At 42.2% G+C, this 15,810-nt stretch overlaps 1 protein-coding gene across 6 annotated transcripts in view; it reads left to right on the top strand.

The window, feature by feature from the left end:
- Nucleotides 1-15,810, top strand: part of TNRC18 (trinucleotide repeat containing 18) — a 152,547-nt gene that overhangs the window by 56,037 nt on the left and 80,700 nt on the right. For all 6 annotated transcript variants that reach the window (XM_074208318.1, XM_074208315.1, XM_074208314.1 and 3 more), the window contains 2 exons: nt 7,843-7,968; nt 10,372-12,192. In XM_074208318.1, the coding sequence (XP_074064419.1) occupies nt 7,843-7,968; nt 10,372-12,192 (1,947 nt within the window). The remainder of the gene's footprint in view (nt 1-7,842; nt 7,969-10,371; nt 12,193-15,810) is intronic.

Genomic DNA, 15,810 nt, shown 5'->3' with positions numbered 1-15,810 from the left:
CCTGGGTACCTTCCTTAAAATGAGACAGGATATCATTCAGACTTTATTTGTCTCTTACAGATTGGGATAATAAACTCTGGTGTGCCTGTAGTATGTTCCCATTGTTTCTTTTGTTTAGTTATTGCACCTCTTTGGGATAATGAGGATACTCATTTTGCCAAAGAAGAAACTGAGGCAAGATTTAGGTGATTTGCCTAGGCTTTATAGTATGGAAATTCTAGAACTGCAACTGGAACTGGAGTCTTTAGACTTCATTACTCTACTATTCTTGTCATACTGCCCCAGTATTTTATTGATGTGAGTATTTCCTCCAGAGACACAATTTTTTCAGTTACTGACAAAATGTGGATTTGGCAAATATTTAGGACCTCACATTGGACAACTCTAGATTTGGAACTCTACATCTGGGTTTAAATCCCTACTTTTTTACTCTATGTGTAACATTGGGAAAATTACTCAGTTTCTCCATCTGTAAAATGGGAAGTGGACCAAATAGATGACTGCCAAAAACCCTTTTCCAGGTTAAATCTTGGGATTCTGAGATTGAAGGGTTGGATTTGCCCCTTAATAGACATTGCTGACTTTGTCTCTTGGATTTAAATGTTGTTCTTAGTAAAGTGAGAAGGTTGAATTGGAAGGGATCAGAATAATAGTTATATTTATAGGGCACTCCATATGTGTTATCTCGTGTCAACCTCACAACATCTCTAGTAGGTGGGCACTTTTATCATAACTCTCATTTTATAAAAGAAGAAACCAAAGTTGAAAAGTTGTGACTTATTCAGGGTCATATAGCCCGACTAAATCTTTGAGAAGTAGGATTTGAACACTAGTCTTCCTACTTCTCTCTGTAATGATCCATTTACTGTACTACCTACAAGTGATGTTAAAAATAGAGCTCTGGGCCTGGGTTCAAGAAGATCTCAGTTCCAATCTGGCCTCAGACACTTAATTGTAAATAACTGGGTAAGTCACCCTGTTTGCCTCACTTTCCTCGTCTGTAAAATGAGATGGAGAGGGAAATGAGAAAAGATTCAGTATCTTTGCTATGAAAACCCCAAATGAGGTCATGGAGAGTCAGACAGGAATGGCACAACCCAACAACAAAAGTAAGGAATTTTAAGGTTTGCAAAGCAATTTATATGTCACTTTATTTACTTTAATCAATTTATTTACCTTTAAGGCAGAAAAATTCGATAGGTACGTTTTCGAGTTTTATACCAGAAGTGGGATTTTGAAATACTGGACTTGGGACCCAGACAGTGAGTGGACTTGCTAGTTTTTCTAAGTGACCTTTTTTTTGGGGGGGGGTCTGACTAGCTTCCCCTTTGACATAGTAATTTGGATATGTCTTGGTTAAAGGATGTATGCTGTATGAGAGAAAAGGATGATGGGGTTGAATATGTAACTGCTTCTATTTAATCATACTTAATGTATTCTATACTGAAATTCAGGAATAAACTACCCCTTGTCCCCATCTTTATTCCTTATCTTTTCTGATTCATTCTCTTTCCTTTACTCTCTTTTCTCTTTTTTCCTTTCTTAATCCTCCCTTTTATAGAATCATCTTAGATATGAAAGGAAGTTCAATCAGCTATTATTCAATCTGAAACCTGATTTTTTTTCACATACTAGACAACTCAAGGCTGTGTGTTGATGCTGACTTAACAATGTGGCTCTCCTAAAAATATGCATGCAGTAACTTTTAAGTTTAATATGTGTTATTAATACTTGTCTACTTGTCAACTGATCAATAACTCAGACCCTAATTTGCAGTCATTGTTGATTTCTGAGGTGTAGATGCTCACACTGAAAATGTAACTGTAGATTCTTACAGGACCGGTGCACCTCTGCTGACAATTTTTCAACCAACCTTCATTTGCAGACCTCCAGTGATGGGGAACTCACTATGCACCATTCTACTTTTGGAAGGCTTTCATTTTTGGAAATTTTTCCTTGTATGAGGCTTGCATTTATTTCTGTCACTTTTACCTGTTGGTATAGTTGGGTCTGGGCAAAACAAAGTGTTATTTCTTCTACCCAAGACAGCCCTCTAAATATTTGAAAACAATTGTCATCTCCCCACTTTCCTGGGATCCCTTGCCTTCTCATCCTTAATATTACTCATCCAAATATTACTGGTTCTTTCTATGGAACCCCATGTTTCAAAGTTTTAGGTCCCATCTCTGTCCTAGTCTCTCCCTTCCTTCTCTATTTTGTCATTGTCTTGTTAAATGTGGTGTGTGACCCTGGTCAAGTCATGTAACCTCAATTTCTCATCTGTAAAATGAATTGTAGAGGGATATGGCAAACCACTCTAGTATATTAGCCAAATAGGGTCAAGAAAAGTCAGAAAAACAGCTTGAACAGCAAACATTACAGAAATTATGCTAAAGTACTTTACAAATATCTTATTTCATGTTGGAAACAATGCTGGGAGGAGGGTGCTATTGTTGGTCCCCATTTTTCAGGAATCTGAGAAAGACAAGGGTGAAATGACTTTCCCAAGGTCACAAAGCTGAATTGGAACTCATATATTCCTGACTCCAGGTTCAGGGTTCTATCCACTGAACCACCTAGAACTGTGGTCTAAACTATATCAGAGTACAATTGGATGGGAGTGTGGAGGTGGTGTTAGATTACCCTCTAGATTTTGTGCTTCTGTTAATGCAGCCCAAGCTTGCATTGACCTTTTAGGGACTCTGTGCTCTTCAGTGTTGATTGATTTTGAGATTACAATCCATATCCTTGCCGATCTGGTCTTGTATTTGTATAATTAATTACTTGATTGCTTCGGAACATTATAGTCATCCCTATTAAATTTCATTTTATTACATTTAAGTCTTTCACTTGCTCTAGTCAGTTCATATCTTTTGAAATTTCCAGTTTTTACCCATTATTGTTGTTCCTCTAGGCTTGTGTGATGTCCACAACTTTTATAAGCATTCCATCTATACCTTCATCTGAGTCACCAAAGGAAAAAAAAAAACCCGTGACTCTCCACCAGAGATGCCTGTGTAGTTGATGATCCAAGTATTTTTTTAAGTCTGTGTGCTAATCAATCAATCAATCAGTAAGCATTTTATTTTTAATTATTTTGGGGAGGAAGGCAATTGGAAGTAAATGATCTGACCAGGATCACACAGTTCATAAGTGTCTGAGACTAGATTTAAATTCATTCTTCTGATTTTGGGGCAGGCCCTCTATCTATTTCACCACCTAGCTGTCCCTAATAAGCATTTTTTAAAGTCCTTATTAGCTACAGGTATTTTAAGAATTGGTGGGAGTAAGTACTTATGCCTATCTAATAATACAATCATTCAGTTTATATTCTCTACATGGTTCATAAGGATATGGCTGGATGATATGATTAAAGATACTTTACCCTTTTTTCCTTCTCAGTCCTTTTAAATTAATTACCTTCAAAATAATCCTTCTCTGTTTTGATTTATTAGGATGACCTTGTGGAGACCAGACTAATGCTTTAGTAGCAGGAAGGCCTATTTCTTAATTAGCATAGTTAGTATTTATAAATAGTATTTTGGAGACAGCTAGATGGTACAGTGGATAGACCACCAACCCTAGAATCAGGAAGGCCAGAGTTTAAATTCAGTCTTAATACACAAGCTGTGTGATCCTGGGCTGGAAAAGGCAAGTCACTCCAGTATCTTTGTTAAGAAAACCCCAAATGGGAACATAGAGAGTTAGATATAACTGGAACAACTCAAGAACAACAACAATATAGCATTTTAAAGTTTGCAAAGCAATTTACATGAAATTTCATTTAATTATCACAACACTTTAAAGGAGATTCTGTTATTAGCCCTATTTATTTTATTTCAAAATATTTAATTTTTTTCAATTATTCTTTTTTCCCCCCATCCTGCCTTCTTCCCACTGGAAAAATAAACATTGTACAGAAGATGAAACTGAGACTTGGGGATATTAAATGACTAATTATCCAGGGTCAGTTAGGCTTTGGTAACAGTTAAGGGTAAAAAAATCTGACAATATATATATGTAGTTTTCCACATCCAAAATCCTCCACCTCTGCAGATAAAGTGAGAAGTCTAGTTCACTTCACCTGAAAAAGTCATCAGTTAACTAGGTGGCACAATGGATTGAACAAGAAGACTCCTCTTCAGGAGTTCAGTAGGTCATCAGCAGGATTTGAACTTGTCTTCTAGACTTTAAGTTTGGTATTGAGCCACTAAGACAGGTTCCAGCATCTCTGTGGTCTCCAGTCTCCTCCTCCTTAGACTAGGTTTCTTAGTGCCCAACTGGAGTGGAACTGAAGATTAATTAAAATAAACAGTATATTCCTCCAGTGCTTGAAGCATTCCTAAGGCTAAGCCTTGTTTGCCTTGCGGTCAGAAATTTTTTGGGGTGATAACATGTGAAGTTCTTTTCTACTGGAAAAAAATGCTTTTAGTCACTTGTTATTAGTAAGCATACCTCATTAAAATTGGACCCCAACTCTCTAGCACTTCCCCAAATTGATACTTTTTGGGAGTTGTACATCTGGCCCAACTCCCCACTGAGTCTCACTTGGCTAAGTGTCTGCTACTGTTCCCTGTCCTCTCCCATTCCTCCCCACTTTCCAGTCTACAGAAGGAATCTCATTTTTTACTACTTGTCAGTGGCAAAAAATTTTCTAATTTATTGTTGTTGTGTCCAACATTCCTACCCCCCTTTGGGGTTTTCATGGCAAAGATGCTGAAACAGTTTTCCATTTTTTTCTATTGAGGCCAGATTGAACTCTTGAAGAGGAGTCTTCAGCATGTCAGATTTTTTTACCCATATCTGTTGGGTTTTGCTGAACTGTTTTCCTCTTTTATTTTCTTTGTTATAAGAGGTGACTCTTTGAAAAAAACAAAGGGAAAGGAGGTAAAGTGAAAATACAGATAATAAAGTTTTATTTTTAAAAACACTTGAGTCATAGGAAACTGATCTTTCCACTTCCATTAGTTTTCTTGGGAATCCATGTTAAGGGGATAATACCTTACCAAAGGTGAATATGGAAAAGAGTGGGAATTGGTAAATTGTACCCCTTTGGTTTCCCTTGATCCCTTATAGACTTAAGTCTACTCTTGGACCACAGGATAGACAAAACAAAATTCCCTTTAGAATAAAATAACATAGGAGATAGTTCTTTCTGGGCCCTATCCAGGAGCTATTCATTTCTGAAGTCCTCCAAGGACTTCTCTCAAAATGGCCTTGGGGTTTTATAACTACATTTCCAGGTTAGAGATTCTCAGAGAAAGACAAATAGTTTACTTGGGTTGGAAAGGGTATAAAGAAGAAACATTATCCTTTGAAGTGGTAAATTACTCTGATGCCTACAGGGTTAGAGACAAGGTGACCTTGCCTGAGTAAGCAAGCTATGATTTGCCAAAATCCCTGCTACCAGAAACAAAGTGGGTGATTCAGACCTGATTTAGAAGCTCCCAGCCGTGTGTGTGTGTGTGTGTGTGTTTTCATGTATCCATCCATCCATATATGATAGGCACATGTATATATATGTATAAACATAAACATATATTCAAAATGTAATATTAGGAAGACCAGAGTTCAGATTTGACCTCAGATGAATATTAGCTGTGTGACCTTGGACAAGTCACTTAGTTTCCTCATCTTTAAAAATAAATGGAACTTAAACCACTCCCCCATGTTGTTCTACAGCTAATTAAGGCTCCCCTTACTCCTAGATTTGGAGATGCAGGATTATAGCCTATCTGTTCCAAACTACTATATGATTTAGAACTAGAAATACCCTCCCACTCAATTTCTTAGCTGACATTGTTGTCAGAGTCATCATCATATGGGTGGCTCATTGCATGAGCTTGATATATTCAGATTTCTTCTGATTAGATCTCTAGTGATAAGAACATCATTTGGAACTGGGTCTTTAGAGGTGATGAAGACCAACTCTATCATTCTATAGACTCAGAAAAGAGAAGGAAAAGTCCAGTTAGAGTTTTCCATTAAAAAAAATAGCAGAATGCTTGAAAAAGGAATACATTTTTATTTCTTTTAAGAAGGTAACAATTCTGGCTGACACAATCTGGGGTAAGTGATGGATCTTGAAGATGAGTTGAAGATGAATTAAAGCAAATTAACATCTTCCAGTGCCTGAAGAAAACCTGAATAAAGGTGCTGGAGAGATGGAGTCTTTGTTTTGGGCTCTTAAATTTATAGCTGGTGGTAATTATAATAGCTAGCAGTTATGTAGCAAGGTTTGTAGAGCACTACCGATACTGGATGTCCCTAAAGTCTTTGAAGCTATTACTTTTGGGACACCCTTTCTTATTTCAGTTGATTCTGATAATAATCTTCTTATACTTTAAAGTAGGAAGCTAACACATCCCCATTTCACAAATGAGAGATTTGTGTTCAGAGGAAAGTTAATCAATTTGCCCAGGATCATACAGAATTTGAACCCAACTGTTTCTGACCCTGAGTTCAGTCCTCCATTTATTAAGCTTGGTTGCCCATAACTTAAAACTGATCAACAAAGTTAATGCTATTAAGTAATGTTCTCTAGATGACTTTAGCTAATAAATATTCACTCTGACATTTAATTGTATTTTCAGTGCATGCTTGTAAACTGTAAAATCAATCAAGGCTATTATTAAATAGCTTCCATGCTTTTGACCAGAATGCCTAGGCTCTGTGGGAAAGTAGGCTCCTGCCCTTAAGGAGCTTACAATTTAGTTGAGAAGGTAAAATTAACTTATCTGGAACAGTTATAAGTTTGTGGGACTGATTAGACAAGGAAGGAGGCATCAGTGTGAGCTAGAGTAGAATTAGAGGCATACCTTGGAGATAATTTTAGGTTTTTGCAAGACAATGGGGTTAAGTGGCTTACCCAAGGCCACACAGCTAGGTAATTATTAAGTGTCTGAGACCGGATTTGAACCCAGGTACTCCTGACTCCAGGGCTGATGCTTTATCCACTGCGCCACCTAGCTGCCCTAGATCATTTTTGTAAGGAAAATAACTCACATTTACATGTTGTTATTGTTGTTCAGTTGTTGATGTCCTACTCTTCCTGATCCCATTTGGATTTTTCTTGGCAAATATATTAGACTACTTTGTCATTTCCTTCTCCAATTCATTTCATAGATGAGGAGACCAAAGCAAACAGGGTGAAGTGACTTGCCCAGGGTCACACAGCTAATGTTTTAAGACTCCAAGTCTTCCCAACTCCAAAGCTAGAACTAGTTGCTCAGACTATATTCTTTACCCTCAGTTTTACAAATCATAGATTTAGTTCTAGAAGGGATTTATTCTAGTCCTTTCATTTTATGGATGAGTTAACTAAGGTCTTAAGTAAGTTAAATGTCTTGGTCAAGATTTTATAGTTTAGATTTGAACCCTGGAAGGTTAAGGATTCAAAACCTGATTTTTTGACCCAAGGATTCTTATCGCCTTACCTCACTGTCCCTGAAGTTCACTGTCTTTCAGATAGGGACATGGAGGCCCACCTTACTAGTTCTTCAAGGGTAGAAAACTGGAATGCAGTTCACCCGACTCCCAGGGTTGCCTGCCCGCCACACTTCCCCATTATATTCTGCTGCTCATGGTCATCATCCTAGAGGGTGAGAGGCTTCATCCTCTTGCTCTGGTCCAGAGGGCTGCTAAAGGGTTGGAGGGGTTGGGTCACTTTGGGGCCTGCCATGTTATGAAAGACCTCGTGTTGAAGGAAAGATGGCGCTACATCGAACAGTTGCCTCATCTGGCATTTGGGGTTGCCAGCCAAAACAGTCTGCAATTCAGTGTTTAAAAAAAAAATCGCTAGCGTGCTGTTCCTAAAACATGTTTCTCCTTTCTGTTTTTCAGGCTTTTCCCATCTGCCTAATGGGCTGTACCCTTCCTATATTCCCCTGAGCCACCTGGAGCCCCCCAACAGCGGCAGTCCCCTTCTGGCCCAGCTGGGGCAGCCGGGCCTCTTTGACTCTCCGAAAGGTCAGCGTGCGTGGGCGGGTTGTTGGGAGCTGGGTGCCGTCTGTCTGCCCACAGCAGACATATGCTTCAGCTCCCCTTTTCTCCTCGCCTTCCCACATGGCAGCTTCCCTCCGCCTTTGCAGGGCTTGGCAAGATGCTTCTCTCCTGCCCTCCCTATGTCCCTCTCTTTGTTAATGCCAGTTGCTCCTTGTTAGGCATGGGTGGGGGTAGGGAGAGGGGGGAAGCCAGGGAAGGAGAGATGCTGAGATCTAGTGCTTATGTCAGGAAGGGAAGGGATCCCCATCACAGGGTACCGTGGTGGGGGAGGAGGAGGAGGAGGAAGGAGATTTTTATCCAGTTTCCATTTATAGCCTCTTTCCAGTTCTCAAAGACACTTGTCCCTTTTTCCTTTTCTGTTCTCCCCCTCAGTCATCTCTTCCCTCCCCCCAAGCCCCTAACAGTTGGTAGTATATAAAAAAAGAGATTGAACCACAGAATTCTCTAACCCCTTGACTTGGGGCAGAGCCAAATTCCAGACCCTCCACAAAGGGGCCGGAGTTCCCATAGCTTCCCTTGGTGTTTCCCTGTTTCCTACCTGGGATCCACCTGTATAAACAGGTTAGGATATCAGCTTCAATTGACTTTTTCTTATCCCTCCAGTTCCTGAAGGTCTAGCTTTCTGATTTCATTCTAGATACATTTTATACACCGACAAATCCTTAGGTGGCTTTCCAGATCTCTGCTTCTTTGTATCTCTCTCTCTGTCTCTGTCTCTCTGTCTCTGTCTCTCTGTCTTTGTCTCTCTGTCTCTGTCTCTCTCTCTGTCTTTCTGTCTGTCTTTCTGTCTCTCTTTCTCTGTCTTTCTGCTCTCTCTCTCTGTCTTTCTCTCTGTCTCTGTCTCTCTCTGTCTCTCCTCTCTCTCTCTCTCTCTCTCTGTCTCTCTTTCTCTGTCTCTGTCTCTCTGTCTGTCTTTCTCTGTCTTTCTTTCTCTCTCTCTGTCTTTCTCTCTGTCTCCATCTCTCTCTGTCTCTGTCTCTCTGTGTCTCTGTGTCTCTCTCTCTCCTCTCTCTCTGTCTCTGTCTTCCTCTGTCTCTGTTTCTCTGTCTGTCTGTCTCTCTCTCTTTGTCTCCATCTCCATCTCTGTCTCTGTCTTTTCTGTCTCTGTTTCTCTGTCTTTCTCTCTGTCTCTGTCTCTCTCTCCTCTGTCTCTCTTTCCTACATTGCTTTCTGCTTTCATTCTTCATGTAAGAACAACTGATACACATACATCTGTACAAACACACACACACACACACACACACACACACACACACACACACACACACACACACACATACTGATGCTCTCCTCCTGTCTCCCCACCTCTCCCATTCTTCCTTCATGAGAGCTATGTCATCTTCATTCTTCATACCTCCCTCCTCCCGTACCCCTTGGGAGAAAAACTGGCAGAGAGTGAGGAAACTTGGTCTCTCTCATACAAAGCTATCTTCAGCATACTACAAAGTATCACAGTGTCATGAAATATCCAAGATTTTGGTTTAGGAATTAGCATTGTCCAGCAAAAGAAAGGGATGAGGTGGAGATAGCTGCTGGCTGTGTCTGATCTCATACTCCCTTGGGGATTGGGGCTGGGGGTGGATGCTAAGTTCTAGGCCTGGAAATGACCATCTGTAGGGTCAGACTGCAGTCTTCATTCAACCTGGCCTCTTTGTTTTGCCGATTTGGAGGAGGCAGACCCTCCCTATGCAGAGGAGAACCCATCCCTAAGGGACGGAAGAGAGATAGTTTGGTTTCATCACAACCAAATAGAATCTACTGTATCTTTGATGAGAACCAGAGGGCTTAGAATGGATCTAGAAGGCTGTTTTCCTCCATCCTAGTATTTCTTGGATTTACTCTAATTGGGTCTGAGATAAAGTCACAGTTTGAAATAGTAAATTTGATTAGTTTTTTTATTCTCACCCCAGGGTGAAAGTAAGTGAAAGTCTGGCAGGCTAGTTAGTCTATTTGACCTTTTTTGGGAAAAAAAAATTATTTTAATACCATAGTTCATTTCTTTTATTTTTTTAATGAATAAACTTTTATTTTTTTCTCTCTTACTCCCCCATCAATGAACGAGAGAGAGAGAGAGAGAGAGAGAGAGAGAGAGAGAGAGAGAACCCAAATTTGCTTTGACATATAAACAATTTTGCAAAGCAAATCTTCTCAATGGCCAAGTTCAAAATATCTGTCTTAGCATACAAAATGTACACTGGAGGTGGGATGCATGCTTCATTATTGATCTTCTGGAAGATTCCACTTTTGTTAAGTCATCCTCTTCCTGATTTTGCATTATTGGTATGGATGATGCTACTCCTTGGAAGGGATAGGCTTGGTTTGAGCTCCAATATAGAGGTGACTCACTACATTCCTGCTATTTTGCAGATGGATTCTATCTCCCAGGCCAGGTGGCCTTGCACCCCCAGAACCCTGTGTCCCGGACCCCAGCCAGCCACTCTTCGGCCTCCCTGCTTCGGGACAAGGAACTTAGCCACCTTCCCAAAAGCTCCCGGGAGGGCACCACAAAGGACCACAGTAAAGAACGGGCATGTAGGGGGGACCTGCCTCCCCCCTTCAGCAAGAGGGAGGGCAAGGCCAAGGAGGAGCCACGGCCTCGGAGTGTGGTGGACCTGACTCAGGATGCCAAGCCTGATGGGGAACGGAGACTGAGCGGGCTGGAGCGGGCGGCTAAGATGGGTGACCGGCTCTCCCCCTTTTTGGCTGAGCACGTGGGCCATCGGGGTTTAGGAGGTGGAGAGCCCAAATCCAAAAACCCCCTCCAGACATCCTCCCTGAGCAATTGCAATGGTGGCGGAGACCCTCTGCTGAAGGTTTTGGGTACGGAGCAGAACTGTTACAGTAAGGATCCTGCCCGGCATGATGAGAACATGAGGCCAGGGGTCCATGGCCACCTGGACAGGATGAAAAGGGGCGAGGCCGTGATCCCCGCCATCACCACTTTGCACATTTCATGTACTTGCCCCTCTCCCCACCCTGCCCAACCAGGGAAGATGACCCCGTCTTCGTCCTCCTCGTCCTCTTCCTCCTCTTCTTCGGCAGTGACATTCCCCCCTCAGCCCGTCCATTCCAGCATGTACACTATCTTTCCCCCGGCCAAAGAGCCGGGCCGCGAGCACAAAGTCATCGCCCCCACCTTCGTGCCTTCCGTTGAGGCCTATGACGAGAGGATGGGTCCCATCCAGATTGCTTCCCAGGCCCGGGACAACAAGGCTAAGGAGAAGGAGGCGAGCAAAGTGGAGGTGCTGCAGCCCCCGCTGGAGAGGGGTCTGGCTGACCTCTCACGTGCCCTCCTGCCCCAGGACTTCCCCTGCCCGGGTGAGGCCCGGAGGGCAGAGGTGCTGAGGGAGAAGAACTCGGTCATCCGGGCCAACTCCCTGGTGCTGAAGCGGCATGCGGCGTCGGAGCCCTTCCAGAGTCGGCCCGGGTTGGGGTCCCCGGAGAGCAGGGACTACCTCCCCTCCAAGGACTTGCTAAAGCCAGAGGTGGAGCACCGGGCATGTGAGCGGGAGCGCTTCTCCAGGGCAGGAGCCAAAGAGGCAGCCAAGGTGTATGGCACCCTGGACCCTTCCCGGCAGCATCCAGACACCAGCCAGCTCAAGCTGCCCCCTGAACAGAAGTGGAAGCCCTTTGAGATGGGCAACTTTGCCACCACGCAGATGGCGGTGCTGGCGGCTCAGCACAACCACGTGAGCCGGGTGGAGGAGGAGGTGGCGAAGAAGGGTTATTTGGACCCCAGTGGGCTACAGCGAGTGTCTGTGGTGGGGGGTCCCCGGGGCGGTGGGGACCTCCATCCAGTTTCTCACAGTGAAGGTTCTGCCATGCAGAGCCTCATCAAATACAGCGGCAGCTTTGCCAAGGAAGCCTCTGCCCGACCTGGCAGTGGCAAGAAGAGCCCTTTTGGCGGACTGGGCAACATGAAACTGGACCCTTCACAGCTAGGAACCGCTAAGGTCCAACAGCTGCTCTCCCACCAAGGTGGCAAGCAGCTAAAGAGGGACCCTGAGAGGCCAGAAAGTGCCAAATCCTTCGGGCGGGAGAGTATTGGGTCACAGGGCGAGGTTGAAGTAAGGCACCCACCTGTGGGCATCGCCGTGGCAGTGGCCCGCCAGAAGGACAACAGTGGCAGTAAACTGGGGCCCAGCCTGGCTGACCAGGATCGTTCTTTATCCCTGAGCAACATCAAAGGTAGGACCCAGGATGGGCAAAGACCCAAACCTCTGCAGCTGCAGAGGGATTCTTCCTATCTCTCTCTCCCCCCTTCCTTGTTTTTATCCTTCTTTTTGTCTTTCCCTTTATGACTCTTAATTCTCTACCTAAGATCAAGTAGGGATTGCATTACTAGGATCCTAGAGGCTGAAAACAACCTTAGGTTCCAGTTAGTGGGATGACTATTTTATAGATGAAGAAATTAAGGAAATTAAATGATTTGTCTGAGGTTGCAGGAAATAATTGGAGGTGATGGTGGTGTGGTTGGAACCCCCAAAACCAAATCCCTTGATTTAGTGTCTAGCTTTCCCCCATCTTGTGCTGTATTTCTGAATGGGATGCATCAGAAACTTCAAAAGAACCATTCTTCACTAAGGTGCCTCAGTTTCCCTATTCTTAAATGGGGATAACTCTTAATTTTCTGACCAGACCATAGAAACTGTTAGAAGTGATAAAATTAGGAAATGGGGGGAAAGCAAAGCAAAAAAAAAAATCCCTGTATTTGGGGACATGATTTGTATTGAGGAATCTAAGACCTGTGTGTTGGGACAGTGAGGTGAGATGGAGGGAGATGTTTTGGTCGAGGGAAAAGGCCATTCAGGACAACCAAAGAGATTTGAGGGTTTAACCCTGGTGACTACATGCCTCAAGTTTCCCTTCTCTTGAATGGGGATAACTCTAATTTTCTAACCAAGTAAATATAAGTAAATGAAGGGAAAGGAAAAGTAAAGGACGGAAAGGAAAAGGAAAGTAAATGAGGTGCCAAAACCCATCACCCACAGAAGACTTCTGTCTTTGACATAGGGTTTGTGGTTTCAAATATTTATCTTGCACCATGAACCAACATATGTTTTTTCTGTCCGTGGGTTAGGGTGGCAGTCTGATACTCCACCCACTTTTGTGTTTTTTTGGTAACACAGTAGGTTGAATTTTCCCTTTGTTGAACTGTAGTGGCAACTATTCCTAAAAGGTAGGAATAGGAGAGTTGGGTAGACAGGGGAAGAGTTAGCTAGAGAAAGGAGATTTGACTGGCAGAGAGAAAACATGCAACCCAAGCTTCCTTAGTTTATGAGGATCTAAGATTCAGGAATTTGTAGGGAACTCTAAGACTAAACCTCTTCAGATATGGAGAAAATACCCTAAAGACAGGTCATATTCCATATAACAGATTCTAGGGGGCACCCACATAGTTTATGATTTTGATAGGGGTTAGAATAGTCTAGATTTCGTTTAGTCAACTCCTAGGTGAGGGAACTTCCTTCACCAGCAAAGATCAACAGCTGTTCTGCAATTTATAGTCTTTGAGAGAGGTCTGGGACCCTGAGACTTGCCCCCAGTCATACAGACAATGTGTGTCAGAAGGGGGATTGAAATCCAGGTTGTCTGTCCTGTCTTCAAGGCTGACTGTCTTCTTCTCCATATGCTATTATGAATACCTTATAGAATAGTATTCAGTGTAATGACCAAAGCCCAGACTTTCTGAAATGAAGTATTGAGAGATATTTTTGTTATAGTGGGGGGAGTGGAGAAAGTAAGGAAATATGGTATAGGAAAATTTTTTTTTTAAAAATTTATTTATTTTGAATTTTACAATTTTCCCCTAATCTCACTTCCCCTACCCCCCCACAGAAGGCATTCTGTTAGTTTTTACATTGTTTCCATGGTATACATTGATATAAGTTAAATGTGATGAGAGAGAAATAGGGAAAAAAAATTTTTTTTGAGACTTGGTCTCCCTCTTTGGAACAGTTGCCATTCACTAGTCCTATTCCTCTATTGATCATTATGGAAGTTTCAACCTGCTCCTTTTTTCTGATCTGGACAGATCTTAAGTCATTCTTTCACCCCTCTCTGGGAATTCACCATATTGTGCCATAGAAACTAGATTAATTCACTTGATGGCAGCTCAAAATTACTTAACTCGGGGAGGCTAGGTGGTGCAGTGGATAGAGCACTGGCCTTGGAGTCAGGAGTACCTGAGTTCAAATCCAGCCTCAGACACTACTTAATAATTACCAGCCTGTGTGGCCTTGGGCAAGCCACTTAACCCCATTTGCCTTGCAAAAACTTAAAAAAAGAAAAAAGAAAGAAGACTATCTAACTAAAATGATCATTAGCCCTAACCTACCTGGTACCACACTACTCTCATGTGAACATTTTAATACCCACTAAAGAATTTGCATCTTTTATTATACTGTGATTTTGAAGTTTTTTGGTAGATTTTCTGGAAGGTTATTGGTTGAAATAGATGTCTTTTGAGGTCCCTTTCACCTCTAAGCTTCTCTGAACTTTGAAGAAGGATGCCTCTTTATGGCAGAACCAAAGAACCATAAAGTCCTCTCTCACTACATAAACAAAATCTTATAAAGAAAGGCAAAGGGGGGCAGAGACATGGTGCAATGGATAGAGAGCTGGGCTTGGAATCAGGAAGATTTGAATTCAAGTCTAACCACAGACATTTACTCGTTGTTCCTGGACTCTTTGTCTATAAAATAAGCTGGAAATGGCAAACCACCCCAGTTTCTTTGCTGAGAAACCCCAAATGGGGTCACAAGGAGTTGGTTATGACTGAACAATCAGAACAACAAAGGTCAAGGGAGGGACTATGAATGCCCTGCCATTCTTACTTATTCAGAATTCATTGTAAACATTCATATCCCAGGGCATAGAAATCTCTTGACTACATAAAAGTTTCTGTTTAATCAAATTCAATATCTTTAGAGTTAATAGAAATTACTTTTCATCATTTAATGTCCTTTGCTTAGCTCCTCTCTATTCTGTAGAAACACAGAGTAGATTATCCATCATTCTTTAGAGAAAGCAACAAGAAGAGGAGGAAATCAACCCATTTACTTAAAGGGCACCCCCCTTGCCGCTGACCTGCCCACCCCTACTCATTCACACCTACTAGCAGTTCTGACTTATAGTGGGCCTGATTGATCCATAGGAGCACCCATACCTAACCTGATATTTCAGTTGTTCTTTCCTGAGCTCAGCCACCTGTTGAAAAATTTTTTGGGGGGGTAATTGGTTTCCCCTTGGGAAAATGAGGAGTTTGTGGAATCAAAGCCATAAGTACTGGATACTAGCTTTGTGATCTTTCTCTGCAATTTTTTCCTTCTTCCCTTTCTTCTTTCTCTTTTATCTCCCTGACCTCATGTTTTCCCTTAGTGCAGTGACTGGCCCATAGAAAGTGCTATATAAATGTTAATTATTGTTTCTATTATTTAATAAATGCCTTTTAAAATTTGGTTCATTCCAAACTTTTTTGTTTTTGTTTTTGCAAGGCAATGGGGTTAAGTGACTTTCCCAGGGTCACACAGCTAGGCGATTATTAAATGTCTGAGGTCAAATTTGAACTCAAGTCCTCCTGACTCCAGGGCTGGTGCTTTACCCACTGTGCCATCTAGAGGCTCCTTCCAAACTTTCTTTTCCTCCATCCCTTAAATAATTCCTCTCCCTTTCTCTTTGGAAAAGGGTCCTTAACCCTTTTTTTTCTCAGCTGTGGAGCTTGTTGACACATATTTGTGCATGCATATCCCTATATCTATATATTCATGCATGCACATGTGTTTGCACATCTGTATAGGCATTTAT

This window comes from Macrotis lagotis, chromosome X, assembly GCF_037893015.1.
Source record: "Macrotis lagotis isolate mMagLag1 chromosome X, bilby.v1.9.chrom.fasta, whole genome shotgun sequence".
In the NCBI taxonomy this organism is placed as follows: Eukaryota; Metazoa; Chordata; class Mammalia; order Peramelemorphia; family Peramelidae; genus Macrotis; species Macrotis lagotis.
Note: the sequence above shows the minus strand (reverse complement) of the source record. Positions and strands in the feature narration are given on the sequence as shown.